The 21,039-nt window shown below is 33.5% G+C and overlaps 2 protein-coding genes across 30 annotated transcripts in view; one reads left to right on the top strand and one right to left on the bottom strand.

Annotated features, from left to right (window-relative positions):
* Positions 1–21,039, bottom strand: part of LOC127836161 (phospholipid-transporting ATPase IF-like) — a 254,660-nt gene that overhangs the window by 45,521 nt on the left and 188,100 nt on the right. For 7 of the 29 annotated variants that reach the window (XM_052362608.1, XM_052362609.1, XM_052362604.1 and 4 more), the window contains exon 30: positions 8,900–9,062. The exons of 5 other annotated variants lie outside the window; for them this stretch is intronic. In XM_052362608.1, coding sequence (XP_052218568.1) covers positions 9,046–9,062 — 17 coding nt within the window. In that variant the 3' untranslated portion in view covers positions 8,900–9,045. Of the gene's footprint in view, positions 1–4,012; positions 9,063–13,144; positions 13,995–14,315; positions 14,329–21,039 lie in introns of those variants that run through there. 17 more of the 29 variants (XM_052362639.1, XM_052362640.1, XM_052362635.1 and 14 more) reach the window with 10 other exon arrangements.
* The window catches only part of LOC127836170 (complement C1q tumor necrosis factor-related protein 7-like), a 52,820-nt gene that overhangs the window by 8,543 nt on the left and 23,238 nt on the right, over positions 1–21,039 (top strand). The gene's annotated exons all lie outside the window — the stretch shown is intronic.

Raw genomic sequence — 21,039 nt, forward strand, 5'->3', positions numbered from 1 at the left:
ATTTCATAAAAAACAGCATTTACGAAGATACAAACTGCTTGAAAAAATGTTATATAATATTAGAGAATAAAACAAGGAAGAAATAAACACTAATCTGCTGAATATCTTGTATAAGACTGAAATGTTTAGAACATGTGATTAGATTTCCGAGAGAACTACAGAGAAATAAACGTTCAGCTGCTTAATATCTTGAGTCAGACAAACTGCTGATTACATGTTGAGTGATACAGTGGTTACTGCATAACTCAGACGTCTTCAGCCAAGTTCCCATTAGGCATCAGGTGTTTCGCCCCTCATCTCGGAACACACTCTTGATGGTGGGGCAGCAGTGTTGATCAGACACTGTTCGTCTGTGATGGCTCCATAATTGATTACATTTGAGTTCCAAAAATACGTGTTTAATGGTAAACGCACAACCAAACGTGATTTTAAACGCATTTCTGACAAAAATCATTTTGCTTATCTGAATTTTCAAATCAAACACATCTGAACATTCAGTTTACCATAATGATAACCCGATCCTGGATAGGACAAGCAAATTGGACCTATGCGTTCCTAGACGCAAGAACAAGAATTCAGTCTACAAGACAATACGTATGTATTGTACAATTACATTAAATACTTAAAAATAATTTGAATTTCGCCTTTAAAATGTTTATAGATTACACTAAAATATATACATGTTGTGTTTTACATATTATGTTAATTTTAATTTATACGAACGATACTTATCAGGTAAAGTTAGGCCGAGCAGTAATATCAAATTTAATGATACCGCGAACAAGACAGAAACTGTAAGACATGTATATGAATGTATATTATTGCTGTGCTAAGAATGATTTATCTTGACCGTTTCAAGATGGTGACCACAGTAAACGATTATAATGTATAGTTTAACGACCTTGTATGGAATGTATAGATGACTGGTCCCTTGCATTATAGAAGAGCAGATCGGATGATATCTATATTTTTGTCTTGTGGTGATTTCTCGAGCGTTTCATTATTGAAAAAACGTCACACATCGTTAGCTCAGTGTAACGATATTTTCATACTTGGGACATTGCAATACGATTGGAAAATATCTCGATTATACATGTGCATATTACTGCAGAATGTTTAATGACCTCGACATTGCCTTTCACTCGCAAATATTTTAACTAAAATCGATGTAACTGCGATTTGAACTACGGGGTTACCGTAATGAAATTATTTTATATCAGTTGCCTTGTGGTTCCTTTCGACGTATAAATCTCAGCGACCATTCGTTTGAACTAGTCGCTTGTTGCTCACTATATCGACGAAATCGCGTTAAAGGAAACAATAATTGTAAATCTGAAAAATTGCCGGAGCTAAAATGAAGAAAGAACTGAAAGTTGTTCTGTATGTACTGAATCTCGCGGTGACATCATTGGCAGCGGAGCCCGCATGTCCCGTGTGCTCGCGATATAATTATGAGGAAATGTTGTTACAGCGAGTTATCCGCAATGAGCTGGTCATGGAACACACGCTTAAAGACATCAAAGAAACTAATACAAAGGTTGTGGATGCATTGAGGAAGCTTCAATATGAAAACGGTAAAGTCAACATTGCTATTGAAGCAATGGAACGGAAACATATTTTAATGGAAGCAGCATTGAGCACTGAACAACGTGTCAGAATCTCTGACTAATATCCTGACTGAATCTGGTCGGGCGATTAAAGACATGGTGATCCGAGTAGACCGTATTAAAGGCGAAATTGAAGGGCATACTTGTTACATTTTAAACATCATAAGGCAGTTCATAGTTACATAATTGCACTATTTTGTTATATCATGTACTTTCAAATAAAAACAGTATTCTCAATCGTTTGCTGCTGTATTAGTGATATGGTATTTATTTTATATGAGAATTATTCGTAGTCTTAAGCAATATATCCTTAATATTGCAATTTTGTATCAGACATTTGCTATAAATGATATTCATGATAACATTTTAAAATAAACATGAACTATTTTTATGATTTAAATTTAATCAATAATTTTACACCAATAATATATTTTCCCTTACTGTATAAAGTACCAATACTGTTTTGTAACACTAAAATTATGCATGAATTTAAAGATAACACAACTCTTAATAATAGGCTACCACAATTAAAGCTAAATACGCTAAAATTAAACCGTGTTTAGTCTGATATCAAACGAATCCACCCAAAAAGTACCATGCAAGCGTTGTTATTTCAGGAGAGCTGCAGATCCGAACTATACAGTTTCGTGCCAAGCTCGCCTCGTTAACCGTCAACAGTGGCCAAAATGTAGTGTTTACACGAGTGGAGATCAACGACGGTCAAGGCTATGATCAAGGAACAGGCAAGTTCACCGCCTCTGATGCCGGTCTATACCGCTTTGCAGTGCACTATTGCACTCAGGGTTCGCAATGGATTTCAACGGAGATTGTACACAACAGCAAGTCTCTACAGACGTCAGCTAACTACGGGGCTGATGACCCGAACCAATGCTCGTCACTGCAGGCCGATGACGTGATGTCCATGGGTGACATGGTCTGGGTGAGAACTACCCTCGGCCATACAGGTTACTTTCATCATTCTGACGGTTGGGGTGATACTACATTATCTGGTGTACTGCTTCATGCATAATATTCAAATGATGTGTACATAGATAAAAACAGAATGGAATTAGTTTTAGAAACAATTAATACGTTTTATTGTTATTCGCATTCTTGCTGTATTTGTTCTATAACGCCAGTATTTTAGAGAAACACGTTTTCTAAAAATTGAATCTTGAAGATGTTTATATAACGATTTCTTGTGAACTACATGATTGCAAATGAAATGTACGAGTGTTCAGGTATTAAATAAAATAACATAATTTCTAGACGTTTTTGATTCTTCTCACTCGCGAAGACAATGTCAGATTCTTACACTAATTAACGTCATTATAAAATCAACCCGTATACATAAATACTTATTGTTGAAAATAACATGTTTGTTTGCACGTTTGGTTTCAAATTCGCCTTCTCTCATTTGAATGGTTATTCAAATAATTTAATAGTTATTGTTTGTAAGCTTGTGTAATATGTATGTTACTAGTATTTGAGTTTAAAAAATAAAATATTTAACGTAACTTATTTGAATTTTAAAGTATTATTTTGTGAGGATCAGAATTCTTTCAACCTGGTTAATTGAGAATACGGTTTTATTAAGCAAAATAAATTTTAGCCCACTGCTAATTATCTTGATTTTGAATATCAAACGTTTAAAAGAATTTCAAGATTCACGCCTGTTGAATACCAACATTATCCGGTTAGTTGTCAATAGAAAAACAAGAGCACCGCATAACGGGTGCCACGCTCGGCTGCGGGTGCAGTTTTAAATAAATGAAAGCTTGTCAGATTTTTTTAGAGGTCACAGTGACCTTGACCTTTGACCTAGTGACCCAAAAATGGGTGTGGCATGTAGAACTAATCAAGGTGCAGCTACATATGAAGTTTCAAAGTTGTAGGTTGAAGCACTTTTATTTTAAAGCCAATGGTCAAAACCTTAACAAAATGTTAAGGTTTTAGCAAGACGTGGACGGCGGACGACGAGCTGGCTATGACAATACCTCGGGTTTTCTCCGAAAACAGCCGAGCTTACTAGATAACCGACCCAACTATATAATGCAATACTTGTAATGTTGGGGGATATCTTGCAATTTGAAAACTCAAAACTAAATGCTTATGAAGCATGTGACATATATAGGAGTCATATGAAGCGCATATATAACACATGGATAAACAATATTAAACTAATAAATGATTGCTACCTTATGTATGTGTTTTGCGAAGAAAAGTTCGATTGTGTCTTATTTTTCTTAATATTTCGTTCACTATCATCTCCGCAATTCTTGCTTTTTCTGTATTAGTAAAATTCATTTATAACACCCATAAATAACATAAAAATGTTAAAAACATATAGATGATGCAAATAGGATATGTGTGTTTAAACAAAAACACGATACAACACGTGAAAATTGCATAAATATACATTTATTACCCTGTTAAATGTCATTAATTAAATTCTTTACCTCATCAACAAGGCTTTTCTCCGTATGAAAGAAATCAATTACAGTTTTAATCTGCTCTTACCTTATGATAGCACATTCAAATGAAAGTAAACTAACAATTAACAAAACAACACATAGTTTAAACAGAAAATTAGAAGGACACATGTTATTTCTAAATGACTGAACGAATTTCATATAAGGGGATAGCAAACATATTTTATAATCTAAATAAGTGTACAACATATTGTAAGCATATCACAGTGTTCCTCTTTGTAAGCATACAATATGACGCAATATTTATGGTACACATATAAGCTTACCCCATTATTTTAATCATCCATAATGCAAAGATAATAAAAACAGTTAAGATATGCTGATATTCATAAAACGATTTAATTGAATTAAAGAAAATCGATTAAACAAATTGTTGTTTTAACTGTTGTTTAACAGACACACACACAAACTGAGAAATGATATGGCAACAGTTGGAAACAATTATGTAAATAAGTTAAAAACAAGCAACAAACACAGTGCATGCTGATCAAATAAACATCACTTGCATGGAATATAATTAAGTCCATTATATAATCCAATCGCATTGATAAACATTGTTGCCATTATTGGGCATCACAATTAAAAAATAAAAAAAAACATCATTAGAAATCTATTAATGCAAAGCAACAAAATAGAGCCATTTAATGTTAAGAATGGAAAAACTTCAGCTCCCAGTTCAAAAAGCACTATTTATTCACAAAGTAACTTAAAAGCCTTTAAGATGCTGACAAGTGTATGCCCACACAAACTCAATTCGAGAAATTCACATTGGAGAAAGGACACACAAGGCCATGTAAAAAACAAGCAATGTGTATCCAATGCATGTATTATGCGGACAATTTTGAAAATAAGAAAAGAGACCAAGCATGTGGAAAAACATTTAATTGATAACTTTTGATATTTAATCTTTTTGGTGAAAATGGTAAAAATCTTACTTGTATCCGAATAACTATCATACAGGATACTTGATTGATCTCAATGCAAACATCATACCCAGTATTTAAAAAAATGCTGCACATTACTAGTAAGGGCAATATGAATGTTTTGCAGGAAGGAAATGCCATGAAGTCATACATGAACGCAATTATTTGATAAAATAAGGCTAACCAAAGAATGATGTTTTTCAAACTCGTTCAAAATACCCTCCCTGTTTCTTAGCCTTGAAATATATATTTGACTAAATTATATGCATTGCAAAAAACACATAACTGGATAACATTTAGTTCTAAAAATCCTTGGTTCATATAATAGGAGTTATAGAATTGCAGTTATATAATTATGTATAAGACCAACATTGAACCCAAGTTCACTCGAACACCCTAAGGTTCTCAATTGAATTTCGGGGAACTAGAAAAACAAAAATTGATACTCATAATTTTATTTTGCATTTATAATTTCCTTGTCAGCGTCGTGAAAGGAAATTCAAACAATGACACGACCCGATCTTAAAACCCGTTACATATGGGCAATGTTTGCTTCGTTCTATATACCAAGTTTTATTTAACCGAAGGCTCTCTTCCAGAATTCTTTTGAATATTATTTGGATTATGTATTGTTATTTACATAGTCAGCAGGTGTTTCATTAATATATTCATGAAAATAAACTTTCGACACCCAGTACTCCCAGTGTATGGAATGTAGTGAAAACGGAATACACACTTAGATACTTTAATAACGCATCACTTTCAAACTTGATTATATCAGTTACGCGTTAAGAGTTTGATTCAAATTTGTACATGTTATTATTTGACTACATACTGTGCAAGATCAGGATAAATCATTCATCCGTGACTATCATACTCTTTAGCACCTGAGGTAGGTATGATTTCATATTTTTCCCATGGAAACGGTGAAACGCGATACAATATGAAATGTATTTCAATTTCATCATTTTGGGTGGGTACTTAAACCAGAAAAAAAAACTTTATTAAAAAATCAATAGGCCTCGTATGAATATTGAATATTCAGGAGCGCAACCGCGCATTTTTACAAGTTGCAGTGTACCTACCCCAACTGCTAAAGCGTATCTTTATCTTGAACATATTTAAATAATTAGTACAGACTTTGATACAAACTTGTACATGTAATCATTCGACTACATAATGTGGAAGCTAAGTGTATATCGAGGATAATTCATGGCAGCCATTGGAAGACAACATTGACCACTGGTTATATAACATGGCTATAACATGTTAAAATGGGGCTGTTAAGTTTGTCTCAGCTGCATTCTTCTAAACCGCTATTTTAAGTTATTAATTAAAACTAAAATAATATAATGAGTGTGAGTAAGTTTGCAAAGGGGCTATTATACATTAAGAATTGCCTATACCATGATATGATATGAACGTCATTATAAAGCAATAGAAAGTATATGTACAAGTACAATTAAGATACAATTAACAATGCAACACTAATTTGCATAACATATTGTAATAACATACTATAAAATGAACACAACCATGTTGCATTTTTCAGAAAAATAAAGATACAATTTATGAAAAATACCTAACAAAATATATAAATAATTTAACAGAATTTGAACATTCAAATAAAAACAGGGGCTGCTGAATATTTTTAGCTGAGACAGATTTTTTTTAGCTTTACAACACTCAACATAGCAGAACTGCCTGGATTGCTTAGATTTAAGAAGTGTATCAAAACAAGAGTTCATGTTATAAAATATGTTCATAAAATGATATTAATGTTCATAAAATGATATTAAAAATATTGAATTTAGAACATTCAAGTAGCAATTTAAAAACAAGTTACAACATTCACATAGTATAATATGTTTGAACGTCACATGAGAACTATGTATTTGACACCTTCAAATATTCATATAAGCCATAGCTTGGTGTTTATAAAACAAACAACATAAACATAAAGGACTATTTTTGATTTTACATTGAGCAAAGAGAGCATAACAAAATATTTCAACATAGTATGCATCAAGAATACATCAATTTATCCAATCTATCTAAAAGAACAGCAACTACATCAACATAGTTATTTAACATATAACTGAATTACAATAAATCAATACAAAACAGTCCAAGGGACATCACTAGACCCCGCCATGATTCTTTAGATCTTGAAATTGTGAACTAGATTTTTAGCTCGAGTGATTGACTCATAACTTTTGGACATCATCTTAATTAAATTAACTTTTCAACATGTAGGGCAGATATGAAGCACATACAAAAAAGAAGGATTAACCATTGACCTCAAATTGTGACCTTGACTCAGTGTGATTTAGTTGTCCTTCATATATATCAGTGACCTTCAAATATTAGCCAAATTGTATAAGAACCAATCATACAGTATAGGATGAGTAGGAAGACACTAAAATGGAAGATACAAATTTTGAACTTGAAGCATGACTTTTACTTTGAAGTGTCAAGACTTAATAAAGTATTCTGTGCATGGTTTCAATTTTCTAAACAATGTAGTTGTAACAATCCTTCACAGGGTATGAGAGATATGGAGCAGGAATGAAAAAGGAGGCTCAAACGTTTAACATTGCAGTAAGATATTGACCTTGACTCGGAATGACTGACTCTTGTCGTCTGCACATTGTCTCAATGTCCAAAACATTGTTGCCAAGTTTTATTAAAGTTTTACCCCGATCAAACAGATATTGATTGAACACTTATGTGAGGCTCAAACATGTGACCTAGAGGTATGACCTTGACTTATTGCCTGAGTAACTGACTAAGAAATTATGTACTTAGTCTAACTAACCTTAATATTTTAGTCCTGCTTTATGAGAATGTTTAAAAGGGTGATATGAAGCAGACACAAACATGCATGCAGACTGAAACCTCTCATCCTGTAATGCCAACTCAACCTTTAGCCTGTATGACTGATTCATGCCTTAAGCACATTGTTTCAATGACCAACACATGTAAGCAAAATTTAAAGAAAACCTACAAATGGTAAAGGAAATATGGAGGGGTCATAAAATTGGACGCTCAAATAATTGACCTTGGAGTTTGATCTTCATCTAAAGTCAGCATGACTCAATTAATCCTTCTGCAAATTTTCTAAATGTCCTTAACATTTGATACAAGTTTCATTAAATCAATCAAAGGCTATAGAAGATATGGAGGACACAAAAGCACTGAAAGAACTGATGCACTAACTGACAGATGAAGGGTATTCTTATAATACCCGATCAGCTTTTTGGCCCGTTATTAAAAACGATATATCTGTCTTTACAGAATATTATATGTAGGTTGGTAATGCTTGACAGACGACAACCAGTATGTCTTATAAAGGAATGTTTGGAAAATAAAACACAGACGTTTTAGAGATCCTCATGCAGTCTCTCCACACTAGCACAACCAATACCCAAATACCTGAAGACATGAGCAAGCAATAACGCAAGCACAACTTGTACCCTGTGACTCAAAACAACAGGCAAGAAAAACGACAAATTTGACTAGAAATTGTATCCGAATAACAGCTGCATTGACAGAATGTGAACAAAATCAAAACATACTTAAAAAAAACACAATTTAATCATATAGGCCAATTACAAACATTTACCAACTTCTATTATGGAAGATGGATGTAACCTGTTTAGTAACATAAAAACAAATTAGTATGTTTACTGATTACGGTTTTTAAATATTGAAATAACACACTTTTGTTGTTAGTTACAATTCAAAACTCTGATTAAGTAAGTTTATAAAAATTAAACACAAATATGGTGTTTTTTTTCATAGAGCTTTTCTTGTAATCTAAAGTATGAATGCCTTGTAGCTGTAAGTCACAGGGTATTTTTATTGCGCCCTGTTTGTTTTCTAAATGAGAACTTGACTTCTGTTGGACGCAGTCCTTTGGTGTGTTTGTGTGTTGTGTTGGGACTGGAATGTGGTGTACCAACTGGCGGAAAAATAAACTTGGTCGTCTCCGCCTGTGAGATACGTCTGAGGGGGATCAGTCTAGAGTCGCGTTGAAACTGAAAATATTATTATATGAAAACCAAACATGTCTTCACCAATAAAATATTGTTTGATAGTGTGTCAGTTCATTTTTCTCTTAAGTAGTGAGTGAACATGTACAATGACAATGAGCATTAAGTTTTGTCTGTTAATGGCATGATCAGCACAGAAAGCCATTTACTTTAAAAAAGTTTCATTTTAAAATAAAAGTTGTAAAATGCAAAAATTCTCTGGATATCATTTCATTTTGCTAGATAAAATAAAAATATGTGTTTTGTTATATACATGAAAACAATCTATAGACAATACACAACCCCACTTCCATTTCATTACACATATTTAATTCAATTGATCTTTAAATTCATATAAGCTTTAAATATTTGAACTCTATATTACAAATATGTATATCATAAAAAGAAAAAAAAAGAAAAGAGGTTATAGCATCTACATAATTGCTGTCCAATGGGCAATATGAGATAACAGAAGCATTGCAGAACTGGCAGCAAAATCTACATTACTGTGCGAATAAACTACTAAAATTATTAGAAAGATATCTAATGTAGGTGAAACACCAACATTATGAATTGTTTACTAAAGAGTTATAACTTATGTATGCATATAGCAGGCTACATTCCACTATGTAGTAATGGTTACACAGCACACTATTATAACCCATGCAATAAAGGGCACACATCTATATGTGTATAAACAATAATGAGTAAGATATTTCAGCTGAACAGCAACATCATTTATTTAATTTCGTCTTTTTTTCATCAGACGGTTCCTTTCAATAACAAGAGCACCGCCTTGCGGGTGCAGACCGCTCATCTATTTTCTTTTTAAAGGTGAAGGGACTCTCATTTTCAATCACAAAGGATGGAGGGGTGGAGTGAAGAGCGGTGCATTGTGTGGGGGTGTGGACATTTATTACATTTTCTTCCAAAAATGCGAAAAAAAGGAAAAAAAAAATCGGGGTGGGGGGGGTGGGGGGGGGGGTGGGGATTCTTGGGTGCGATGGTTTGACGGTATTTCAAATATAAAATAATAAAAATAAATATTTGTGTTTTTTAACCGTTTCATAAATAAAAATTGGGGGGGGGTGAGGTGGGGGGGTAAAGTGTGAGGGTGTGGTGGTAATTTGTGAGATGATCTTAAAAAAAAAAATAGGGGGGGGATTCGGGTGGGGGGAGGGGGGTGGGGGGGATTCTTGGGTGCGATGGTTGGACGGTATTTCAAACATAAAATAATCAAAATAAATAGTTTTGTTTTTTAACCGTTTAAAAAAAAAATTGGGGAGGGGGTGGGGTGGGGGGGGGGTATAGTGTGAGGGTGTGGTGGTCATTTGTGAGATGATCTTTAAAAAAAAAAAAAAAAAAAAAAAAATAGGGAGGAGGGTTGGGGGGGGGGCACGGGCGATGGTTTGGGTGGAGTCTATTGTGGTATGTCAGGTAAGAGTAGTTTTGTCAAAGTATCAATCAAATCTAATCATAAATAAACAAGTTATGGCAATTTTAGAGAAATTTAATAATTTGACCTTGAGAGTCAAGGTCATTCAAAGGTCAAGGTAAAATTCAACTTGCCAGGTACAGTAACCTCATGATAGCATGAAAGTGTTTGAAGTTTGAAAGCAATAGCCTTGATACTTAAGAAGTAAAGTGGATCGAAACACAAAATTTAACCATATATTCAAAGTTACTAAGTCAAAAAAGGGCCATAATTCCGTAAAAATGACATCCAGAGTTATGCAACTTGTCCTTTTACTGTACCCTTATGATAGTTTGCGAGTGTTCCAAGTATGAAAGCAATATCTATGATACTTTAGGGGTAAAGTGGACCAAAACACAAAACTTAACCAAACTTTCAATTTTCTAAGTATAAAGGGCCCATAATTCCGTCCAAATGCCAGTCAGAGTTACATAACTTTGCCTGCACAGTCCCCTTACGGTAGTTAGTAAGTGTTGCAAGTATGAAAGCAATAGCTTTGATACTTAAGGAATAAAATGGACCTTAACACAAAACTTAACCAAAATTTTCAATTTTCTAAGTATAAAAAGGGCACATAATTCTGTCAAAATGCACGCCAGAGTTATCTAACTTTGCCTGCCCAGTCCCCTCATGATAGTAAGTAAGTGTACCAAGTTTGAATGCAATAGCATTGATACTTTCTGAAAAAAGTGGACCTAAACGCAAAACTTAACCAAAATTTTCAATTTTCTAAGTATAAACAGGGCACATAATTCAGTCAAAATGCACGCCAGAGTTATCTAACTTTGCCTGCCCAGTCCCCTCATGATAGTAAGTAAGTGTACCAAGTTTGAATGCAATAGCATTGATACTTTCTGAGAAAAGTGGACCTAAACGCAAAACTTAACCGGACGCCGACGCCGACGCCGACGCCGACGCCAAGGTGATGACAATAGCTCATATTTTTTTTTCAAAAAATAGATGAGATAAAAACCAAATATAAGACATTTAAAGAAAGAAAAGATATTTACACCTAAAACGTTAGAGATATTATTTAATATTTGTTATTATTGCAATCATTGTAGCAAGCTTACCAAGAGCATTTATCTAATATTTGTCTCACTATGTAGGGCTTCATCTGATTACTGAATGACTTTCACAAAGTCAGTACTTGCCATATAGAGAACACTATGTTAGTGTAATTGTGTAATTAAATTTGAGTTGAAGAAAAGTTTACATGGTGAGAATGGCGAGATGAGTAAGATAAATTAAATTCACATGGACACTATCGTAGTATTCTATTTATCCTACACTATGTATTTTATATATTTTTTGTTCTGATGCAATCAAAATAGCAGACTTTAATTGTTTTTTCTCTTTAGCTAAACAAATTTAACGTTGCATTGGATTGATAACTAACGGCTTTTATCTATATACGGTATATAAATGTGAAAAGTAATCATTCAATTCATGTATAAATCCAAAATTAAGAACAAATGAATGAGGAGTGAAAGGCAAAAAAGTAGTCCCTATATACAGGTGGAGATTAAAGACAAAGTGCTGAATAAACCTATAGTTTATTCAATAGGACGTAATCGCTTCTATAAAATCATTTTCTTGTAGGATTAATTAAAAATCTTACACATAGTGCTATACGATTCCGTTATGTTGATCAAAGCTCATTCCCTTTGTTTCATCTTAGCGATTCAAATGTAACAGGAAAAAGGCATGTTTTCTATTATTTTGTATTTAGCATGGACCGTACCTCAACTCAAACTTGACATGTAAGTAATGTAGAGTCACACACAAATAATCTGGTACATATCTCAAAGCATTCAGGAAAAAAACTCTGGAAATGGAATGATGGACGGACAGACAGATGGACAGCCACACAGAAAGAGGGACAGACCAACGGACAGTCCAACTGCTATATGCCACTCTATTCTGGGCATAAAAAATAGATGTGACTAATATTCAAACTAATACATCGTTGGAGATTTTTCAAGACATTGGTTGGTTATCAGTAGGCAAGAACTAACAGTTATTGTGTTTAGTATTGCATAAAGCTTTTTGTATGTTTTATTAAAATATTTCTTCTATTTAAATAACATAAACAAATTATACAAAGTATTGTCAAACATTGAAAACAGCTGTTTATACTTTATGATTTCATTCTTAGCTTGTTGATTTTAGCTTTGCAATACCTGTTGTATTATTTTAATCAAACAATACAAAAGAAATTGAAACAACATATACTTATAAAAAGGTAAAAAGGTAATGCAAAATAAAACATAACACATCAATAAATTATTAATGACCACTGAATGTTATATGTAATCCTAGATCTGCAAAAACAGGGCTAACAGCATGTGCCTTAAGTGTCGTCTCATTTCAGTCTGTGCAGATTGATCAGGCTAATCTGGGACAACATTTTACTTACATGCATTTAACCCTGTTTTCCCAGAGAAAGGCTCATAGTTATTGTTTGTGACACTATATACTGAATACAAGCAAAAGCTAGTAAATAAACCAAAAGCTATAAATAAACCAAAAGTGAATTTTGTTGTTAAAGTGCTCATGCTAAGTTAATTAAAAGTGTTTAAACAAGTAATAAACAAAACAGTATTAATACAAAGGCTATCAAAACTGAATGCATACAATAGTTGGTATGAGAGCTACAACACGTTTGGAACTGGAATACTTCAATATGCCTGTGAACAAGAATCTCAAATAGTGCCATAACAAAGAGAATTCTTATCCCCAAATATTTCCATGCATCGACAGAAGTGTGGCATTCACCAAGCTCATGCAATGAATATAATAATTTTTTTTTAGGAATGTGATACTTTCGGAAAACCCCATTAATCTACTGGTACAAACAAAGATGACCCATGTATAATGTTTTCAAAATAACCTATGTTATCGACCATAATTATTTGAATGAAACTGCAATTGGTTGATACAATAGGCCAGCGTTGTTTGTTCTCAGGGTTTTTTTTGTACTGAGAGATTAGTTGGATTTTCCAAAGTTTAGCCCAATCAGAGATAAGTTTATTGATAATTGTGGATTTCTTTCAACTTTGCCGGATTAGTTTGCCCAACACCAATGCATTGTGTTACCCTAGCAATTTTTTAGTCAGCCATTAGCTTATGTGGCATCCAACAACTGCAGTTTAACTTCAAAACGGAACCCACCAAAATAATCAAGAAAATCATTGGCATAAATACATCACCAAATTCTTAGTAGAGAATACACATTCTTATATTGTAAGTTACAACTTTAATACACCAGATCGTACAGGCTGAAATATTCCTGGTTCCAAATTGATGTTTTTGTTGACAACACCAAACTGTGCAGTTTACAAGCACACCATGTTACCTATCTCACACTGGTCAGTTTCAATAATGTTGATTTGTGATAGGGTCAGTTTTCCCGTTGAGCGACTAACATTCAACGAGTATCGGTCCCATGACTTCTCGCCGCGCTGCATCAAAACAAGCCAACAGTAAAGGCTAGCTAGAAACGGCTCTTATAGAAATAGAACATGCATGAAAGTATGTTGCAGAGTTTTTTAATTACCTATAATAAAACTATAAAGGGGTTAAGTTAATTGAAACCCTTGCAACACAATTGCACATTAGTATGTTCTATATAACAGTATGAGCAAACTAACAATGGGTAATACACAAGTAGAAAATGCATACTACATGTATAATGCATAGTTTTTTTACATGTGCGGGGAGGGCAATAAAAGTGGTTATATTGTAATAGAAATGTAGGCCGTGCTAGTATTACAAGTATATACCAGTAGTCATAACCTGTAAACAATAATATTTAAACTTATGTTTCTTTATATGAAAAACACAATTGTTGCCTTTGATACAGAACTACATGTTAATTATTAAGGATATTTCAACAGAATAACAAAATAAGATAATCTTGCAATAATAGAACTGTTCCGTATTGTAAAAGAATAAATATAAGTCATGCATTGTAATCCAACAGTACATCTTAACAACCAACAGTTTTTGTCATTCACTTTAATTTATAAACACAATTCAAATAGTATGACTTATTAAGATAAAAAGAAATGTAATTAATACAGAATGGTCTGCAATAATTTAACCATTTAAATACACCGTTAGCAGACATCTTATATGACACAATTCCTAAGCTGAGAAAAAATGTTCAAGACCAAGTTAAACTGTTCCGTATAAATCAAAGCAAAAAACATATCAAAATACCAAAAAAAAACATGCAATAACAAGAGATGTGTTCGTCAGAAACACAATGACCCCTACTGCACCACTTTGAAATAAAATTTCTATTTATCATTTGGCAGGTATAGAAATCATCTCCCTTTAAAGCTTATTACTTCCCTTGGATTTTAAAATGACCAAGTCAGACATCACTGACAACCAAGGCCTGTGGTTTATCAAAGAGATCATAGCCAGAGTTCATCATATATCTATGGACATAAGTCTACAGGTATGTAATGAACCCTACCATTCACTTAGTACAGGAAAGAAATGATAATTATATCATTTAAAAAAACCTTTGACAAATCAATTATTTGAGTTATAAATAATCAAATAAACAAGGCTATTGTCAAGCAATATGGTACCCTACCGGCTTAACCATTGTCAGAAATTCCACCATTTTCAGATTATTATTATTTTGGTTGCCATAGCAACCACAATTTTTGACGTAGGAATGAAATGATGTGCATAATGTCCATATTGCCATCTATCCATGTTGCAAGTTTCATGAAAAAATATTAAGAACTTTAAAAGTAATCGCAGGATCCAGAAAACCACCATTTTCAGCAGTATTTCTAGTCTATTTGTTGCCATAGCAACCAGAATTTTTGACGTATTAACAGAATGAAATAATGATCATAATGTCCATATTGCCATCTATCCATGTTTCAAGTTTCATGAAAACATATTAAGAACTTTTAAAGTTATCACAGGATCCAGAAAAGTTTGACAGACAGACTCACAGACAGACAGACGGACACAAAGAGCGCAAACCATAGGTCCCCTCCGGTGAAACCGGTAGGGAACAAATATCTATACAATAACCGTGAAAAGAACTTCAATTCTTGGTAAGGAAATATATAATCTGAGATTTATAATTATATAAATTACTTCCCATGAAAATAATTGTCTCTAACAAATCTCTATTTTTAGAAGCAAATAATTAAAAGCCACTACTGTGACTGTAGATTCACCACTCAAAATGTGCAGCTCCATGAGATACACATGCATACCAAATATCAAGTTGCTATGTTGAATATTGAATAATTATCTCCCTTTAAAGCTTATTACTTCCCTTGGATTTGTATTTTTGACCTTAAACCTTGAAGGATGACCTTGACCTTTTACCACAATGTGTTTGTCAGAAACATAATGCTGCCTACTGCGCCGCTTTGATTTATTTAACAAAAATATATAATTTGGCAGGTCAGATAATTTTGTCCATTTAAAGCTTATTACCATCCTTGGATTTGTTTTTTCGACCCCGTGACCTAGTTTTTGACCCGGCAAGACCTATATTCTAACTTGACCTAGATATTGTCTAGATACAACTTCTGGCCAAGTTTGGTAAAGATCGGATGAAAACTATTTGACGGACACGAAAAGTGTGACAGACTGACAGACAGACGGACAGGGCAAAAACCATATACCCCCTTTTCTTCGAAAGGGGGCATAAAAATTCAGTGACAAATGTAGTATTAAATGTGAAGACGTGTCTGTAAATTGTTGACCCGCTACAGTAATTCACAAAAAAACAGTACCTATCAAACATGCAAAATTCTTGGCTATGTATTTCAACATTTACCAATACACAATCTATTACACAAGACATCATTTTATCTTCCATCCAACATGCAAAATTCTTGGCTAGCCATTTCAACACACAACAGTTCACAATTTATTGCACATAATATTTATTATATTCTCCATTTATATCAGATACATTTCTCTTGCAGTTATAGGTTACCACTAGTATAACCTGACACAGAAATTAAGGCGTGAGTATGACCATGTTTAACCCTTTTGGACTAGGATAGGTATTTTGATGCATTTGAAGTCCCTTAGAAAGTTTAATTTAATTAAAGACCTTTTTTACAAGATTCAAATTTTAAAGGCTTCATTTCCAACCCTAAGATACTGATGAGCAGCAAACAGCATAAAACCTGAACAAAAATTGGTTAAAATAGATCAAGCAAGACTATTGCCAAGCAATAAAGGTCCCCTACCTCTCCATATTGCCATCTGTCCATGTTTCAAGTTTCATGAAAAAATGTGAAGAACTTTTAAAGTTATCACAGGATCCACCATTTTCAGTAATATTTCTTGTCTATTTGTTGCCATGGCAACCAGAATTCTTGACATAGGAACAAAATGAAATCGCGTGCATAATCTCCATATTGTCATCTGTCCATGTTTCAAGTTTCATGAAAAAATATGAAGAACTTTTAAAGTGATTGCAGGATCCAGAAAAGTGTAACAAACTGACAGACACATAGAGCGCAAACCATAAGTCCCTGTCTGGTTTCACCAGTAGGGGACTAATAATATTCCTGTGAAAATATTGTTATTGTGTCATTCAATCATAGAACGTGGTTGAACAAAATTAAGTAAGACTATAGATTAGAATCCCGGTGTGTATCCTACGATTCCTTCATATCCAGCGTCTCCTAGTATCAATAATTTTGTTCCATTAAGACAAGGCTCTCTTGGTGATGTCCCACACATTCACTCCAAGTTTTTTGTTTTACTAAGATTACTATGCTTGAAAACAAATACAAACACAAACAAAATGAGGAAAAAACAAGCATAATTGCATTTCCAAACCTTACTTCAACTAAAACAATCCAAATGTATCCATATTCCATACATTTTGCTAGACCTCTTCATTAAATACCAAATACATTGCAAAGAGAAGCAGATGACTAAACTTATGTACACACATTTGTTTAATTTATTTTCACAAAATTTACTTTCACTTGCTCCCAATTAGCACAAATTGTTGCATGAAATTCATTGTTATATATTCTAACTAACATAAGAGCTGTGCGCTCACATTCCGTCAGGTGAAATACGCATATTCAGTGGGAATGCAACCGTCCTTATATTGTAATAGTAATATACATGCCGCAAAATTGTTGTGCCTATTTCAATCCAGTATTTTCCTTTTTGTTGTGACGTCTTGATACCAGGTACCACATGCATAGTGAATGTTATTGCGGTTGTGCATGAAACTGTTGGCTTTGCGTGGTTAAACACGCTTTTAATAAACAGTTTTGACATAGATTTAACAGAAATTTAATAAATTTTTGAAGGTTAATTCTTATATATACAGAATTCCTAAGTATCATGTCAATGTTGTTATCGGGTCAATGTTGTCAGTATCTGCTCAATTTTGTTATCAGGTCAATGTTGTCAGTATCCACTCAATTTTGTTGTTATCAGGTCAATGTTGTCAGTATCCGCTCAATTTTGTTGTTATAAGTTCAATGTTGTCACTATCCAATCAATTTTGTTGTTATAAGGTCAATGTTGTAAGTCTCAGCTCAATGTTGTTGATAACAGGTCAAAGTTGTTAGTCTCATTTATATTTTGTCAGTATCAAGTCAATTTTGTAGGTATCAGGTAAATTTTGTTGTACCGGTAATCAGGTCAATAATGTCAGTATAAGGTCAATGTTGTTGATATCAGGTAAATGTTGTCCATCTACGACAAGGCACATCCAACTTTAAAGTCATTATGCATACCATTTGAATTTTGTTTGGTAGTTTATCAATTGCATTTCATGAGTCATCAGAGAAATTTAAACAAATATTGTTTTGTTATGGTCGCAAGTAAATATACAAACAAGATGTGTTTGTGAAACACAATGTCCCCCTATATGACATTTGACTTTGAAGGATGACCTTGACCTTGTGAAGGATGACCTTGACCTTGACATTTCACCACTCAAAATGTGCAGCTCCATGAGATACACATGCATGCCAAATATCAAGTTGCTATCTTCAATATTGCAAAAGTATTCATAAATAAGCGATTTGGGCCACATATATTTGACCTCTGACCTTGAAAGATGACCTTGACCTTGACCTTTCACCACTCGAAATGTGCAGCTCCATGAGATGCACATGCAAGCCAAATATCAAGTTGCTATCTTCAATATTGCAAAAGTATCTATAAAATAAGCAATTTGGGCATCATATATTTGACTTCTGACCTTGAAGGATGACCTTGACCTTGACCTTTCACCACTCAAAATGTGCAGCTCCATGAGATACACATGCATGCCAAATGTCAAGTTGCTATCTTCAATATTGCAAAAGTATTCATAAAATGAGCGATTTTGGCCACATATATTTGACCTCTGACCTTGAAGGATGACCTTGACCTTGACCTTTCACCACTCAAAATGTACAGCTTCATCAAATGCACATGCATGCCAAATATGAAGTTGCTATCTTCAATATAGAAAAAGTTATTGCAAAATGTTAAAGTTGGCGCAAACAGACAGACCAACAGACCAACAGACAGGGCAAAAACAATATGTCCCCCACTACTATAGTGGGGAACATAAAAATAATATGCCGAAAACAATCCTTTAAATGCTTTTTTCAATGTTTATTTTAATTGTAAAGGAGTTAAACAGAAAATTAAGCGAGCATAATAACAATGTAGTTCTACAGTAGAACAGTAATTCCACTTTTATTTTGTATTGTTTTAAATAATGAATAATTGTTTTTTTATAACTTAACCCATTTATGCCTAGCGTCCTGAAAAAAGGACATTGCAAACAGCGTAGACCCAGATGAGACGCCGCATAATGCGGCGTCTCATCTGGGTCTGCGCTGTTTGCTTAAAGGAATTTCTATATGAAATATTCTAAATATAGAAATAAATATGGTAGACATCCCTTATTTTGGAAATAAATTGATCCAATTTAGAAGGATGGGAGAGTTTACTAGGCATGAATGGGTTAATAAACCAAACAAAATCATCAAATAAAGTGTCCACAAATAATATTTGAATAAACATATTGGTAATAAACATAAATTAAATTATGCAAAATATTTGGCAGGATTATGACATTGTATATTCAACACATTTGTTATGTAATTGACTATTGCTTCGTCACCATTTTTAAAATGTAACTGGCTAATCAACAAAAGGATTGGCAATGTAAAGTCATTCAACAGAATTTGTAATGCTTAAAGTCCTAGTGCTGAAAAGGATTGTGAGGACATGTTCATTTTTCCACTCAATTGATGGAACTTACCCATAAACATATACTGGGAATTTTTATTTTATTTTTGGTGGTCTAAATGTTGCATATTGCACAATCCTAAGCAGTACTAAAACATATCACAGTGTATGAACATCATTGTGCAAAAATGGGTCTTATGCCATACGCTGCCCATACCTTCTGACCAGTATGCCCATTCATTCATTCTGGTCTGTAGCTTAACTGTCCACTATAAAGTCACGAAAGTGTTTCGTGGTCTTGTAAGCAGACAAGTTAGCTCCTGAACAGATTAGGCAGATTCACAGACTGATCCAAGATATGTTGGCCCCATGTTTCATTAGACCCATTTTCGCATGACATGGCTCATATACGTCTCCATTCGTGATTTTTCAATAACCGGACTGTCCTACTGCAGTATTATTGACTTTTGTACTTTAAAGATACTTTAAAAACATGCAAATTAAAACAAAATGTGCCAAACATCTGTAACCTAAAATAAATAACAGGATTTTTATATCATTTAAACTGTTATAGCCATGCCAATTCAGCCATTGTCCTTCTGCATGCCAATCTAGCAAATTTGTTTTCAATCATTCCACTAACATCATACCACCAAAATGCAAAATAAAATTATGACCATATGACAATAATACAAAACATATGAGAATGTTTTCCAATGAAACTGTGCAGGTAAAACTAATAATTAGTGTGGAAATAATATTTGGAAATGAGGTCAAAGAGGTTAAGGTACTGTTACATTGTCCACCTATCTTCAGATTAAACTGTCACACACAAAATGACCTGGTACATGATAGTATAAATGGTTTTTAAATCAGTAATTTAAATGGTAAAAAAATGATTTGCAAATGATTGGCAAAGTAATGACAACATTTAATGGGTTTAGACAGGAAAGACACTTTTAGTCTTTACTGGAGTTTTGATTAATAGAGACTTCCTTCAAAGAAAAAATTGCTTAAACCCGAAAGTACCGTCCCTGATTAGCCTGTGCAGAGTGCATTGGCTACTCTGAGATGAGACTTTACGTACATGCATTATTCCAAGTGTTCCCTGAGCCCAGTTCCTATGTAGGGACAAACATTATTTTTTTATTCAAAGTTAACTACATACATAGTTTTGTATACAAACGAAACAAGAAATGCTAAAACAGTCGCGAAGCCTAGTCTTTACCGTCCGTAAAGTCTATATGGATATTACAAAGAAGCATTAAATGATCTTTTAAAAGCATGACATCC

This window comes from Dreissena polymorpha, chromosome 6 (assembly GCF_020536995.1).
Source record: "Dreissena polymorpha isolate Duluth1 chromosome 6, UMN_Dpol_1.0, whole genome shotgun sequence".
Taxonomy (NCBI): domain Eukaryota; kingdom Metazoa; phylum Mollusca; class Bivalvia; order Myida; family Dreissenidae; genus Dreissena; species Dreissena polymorpha.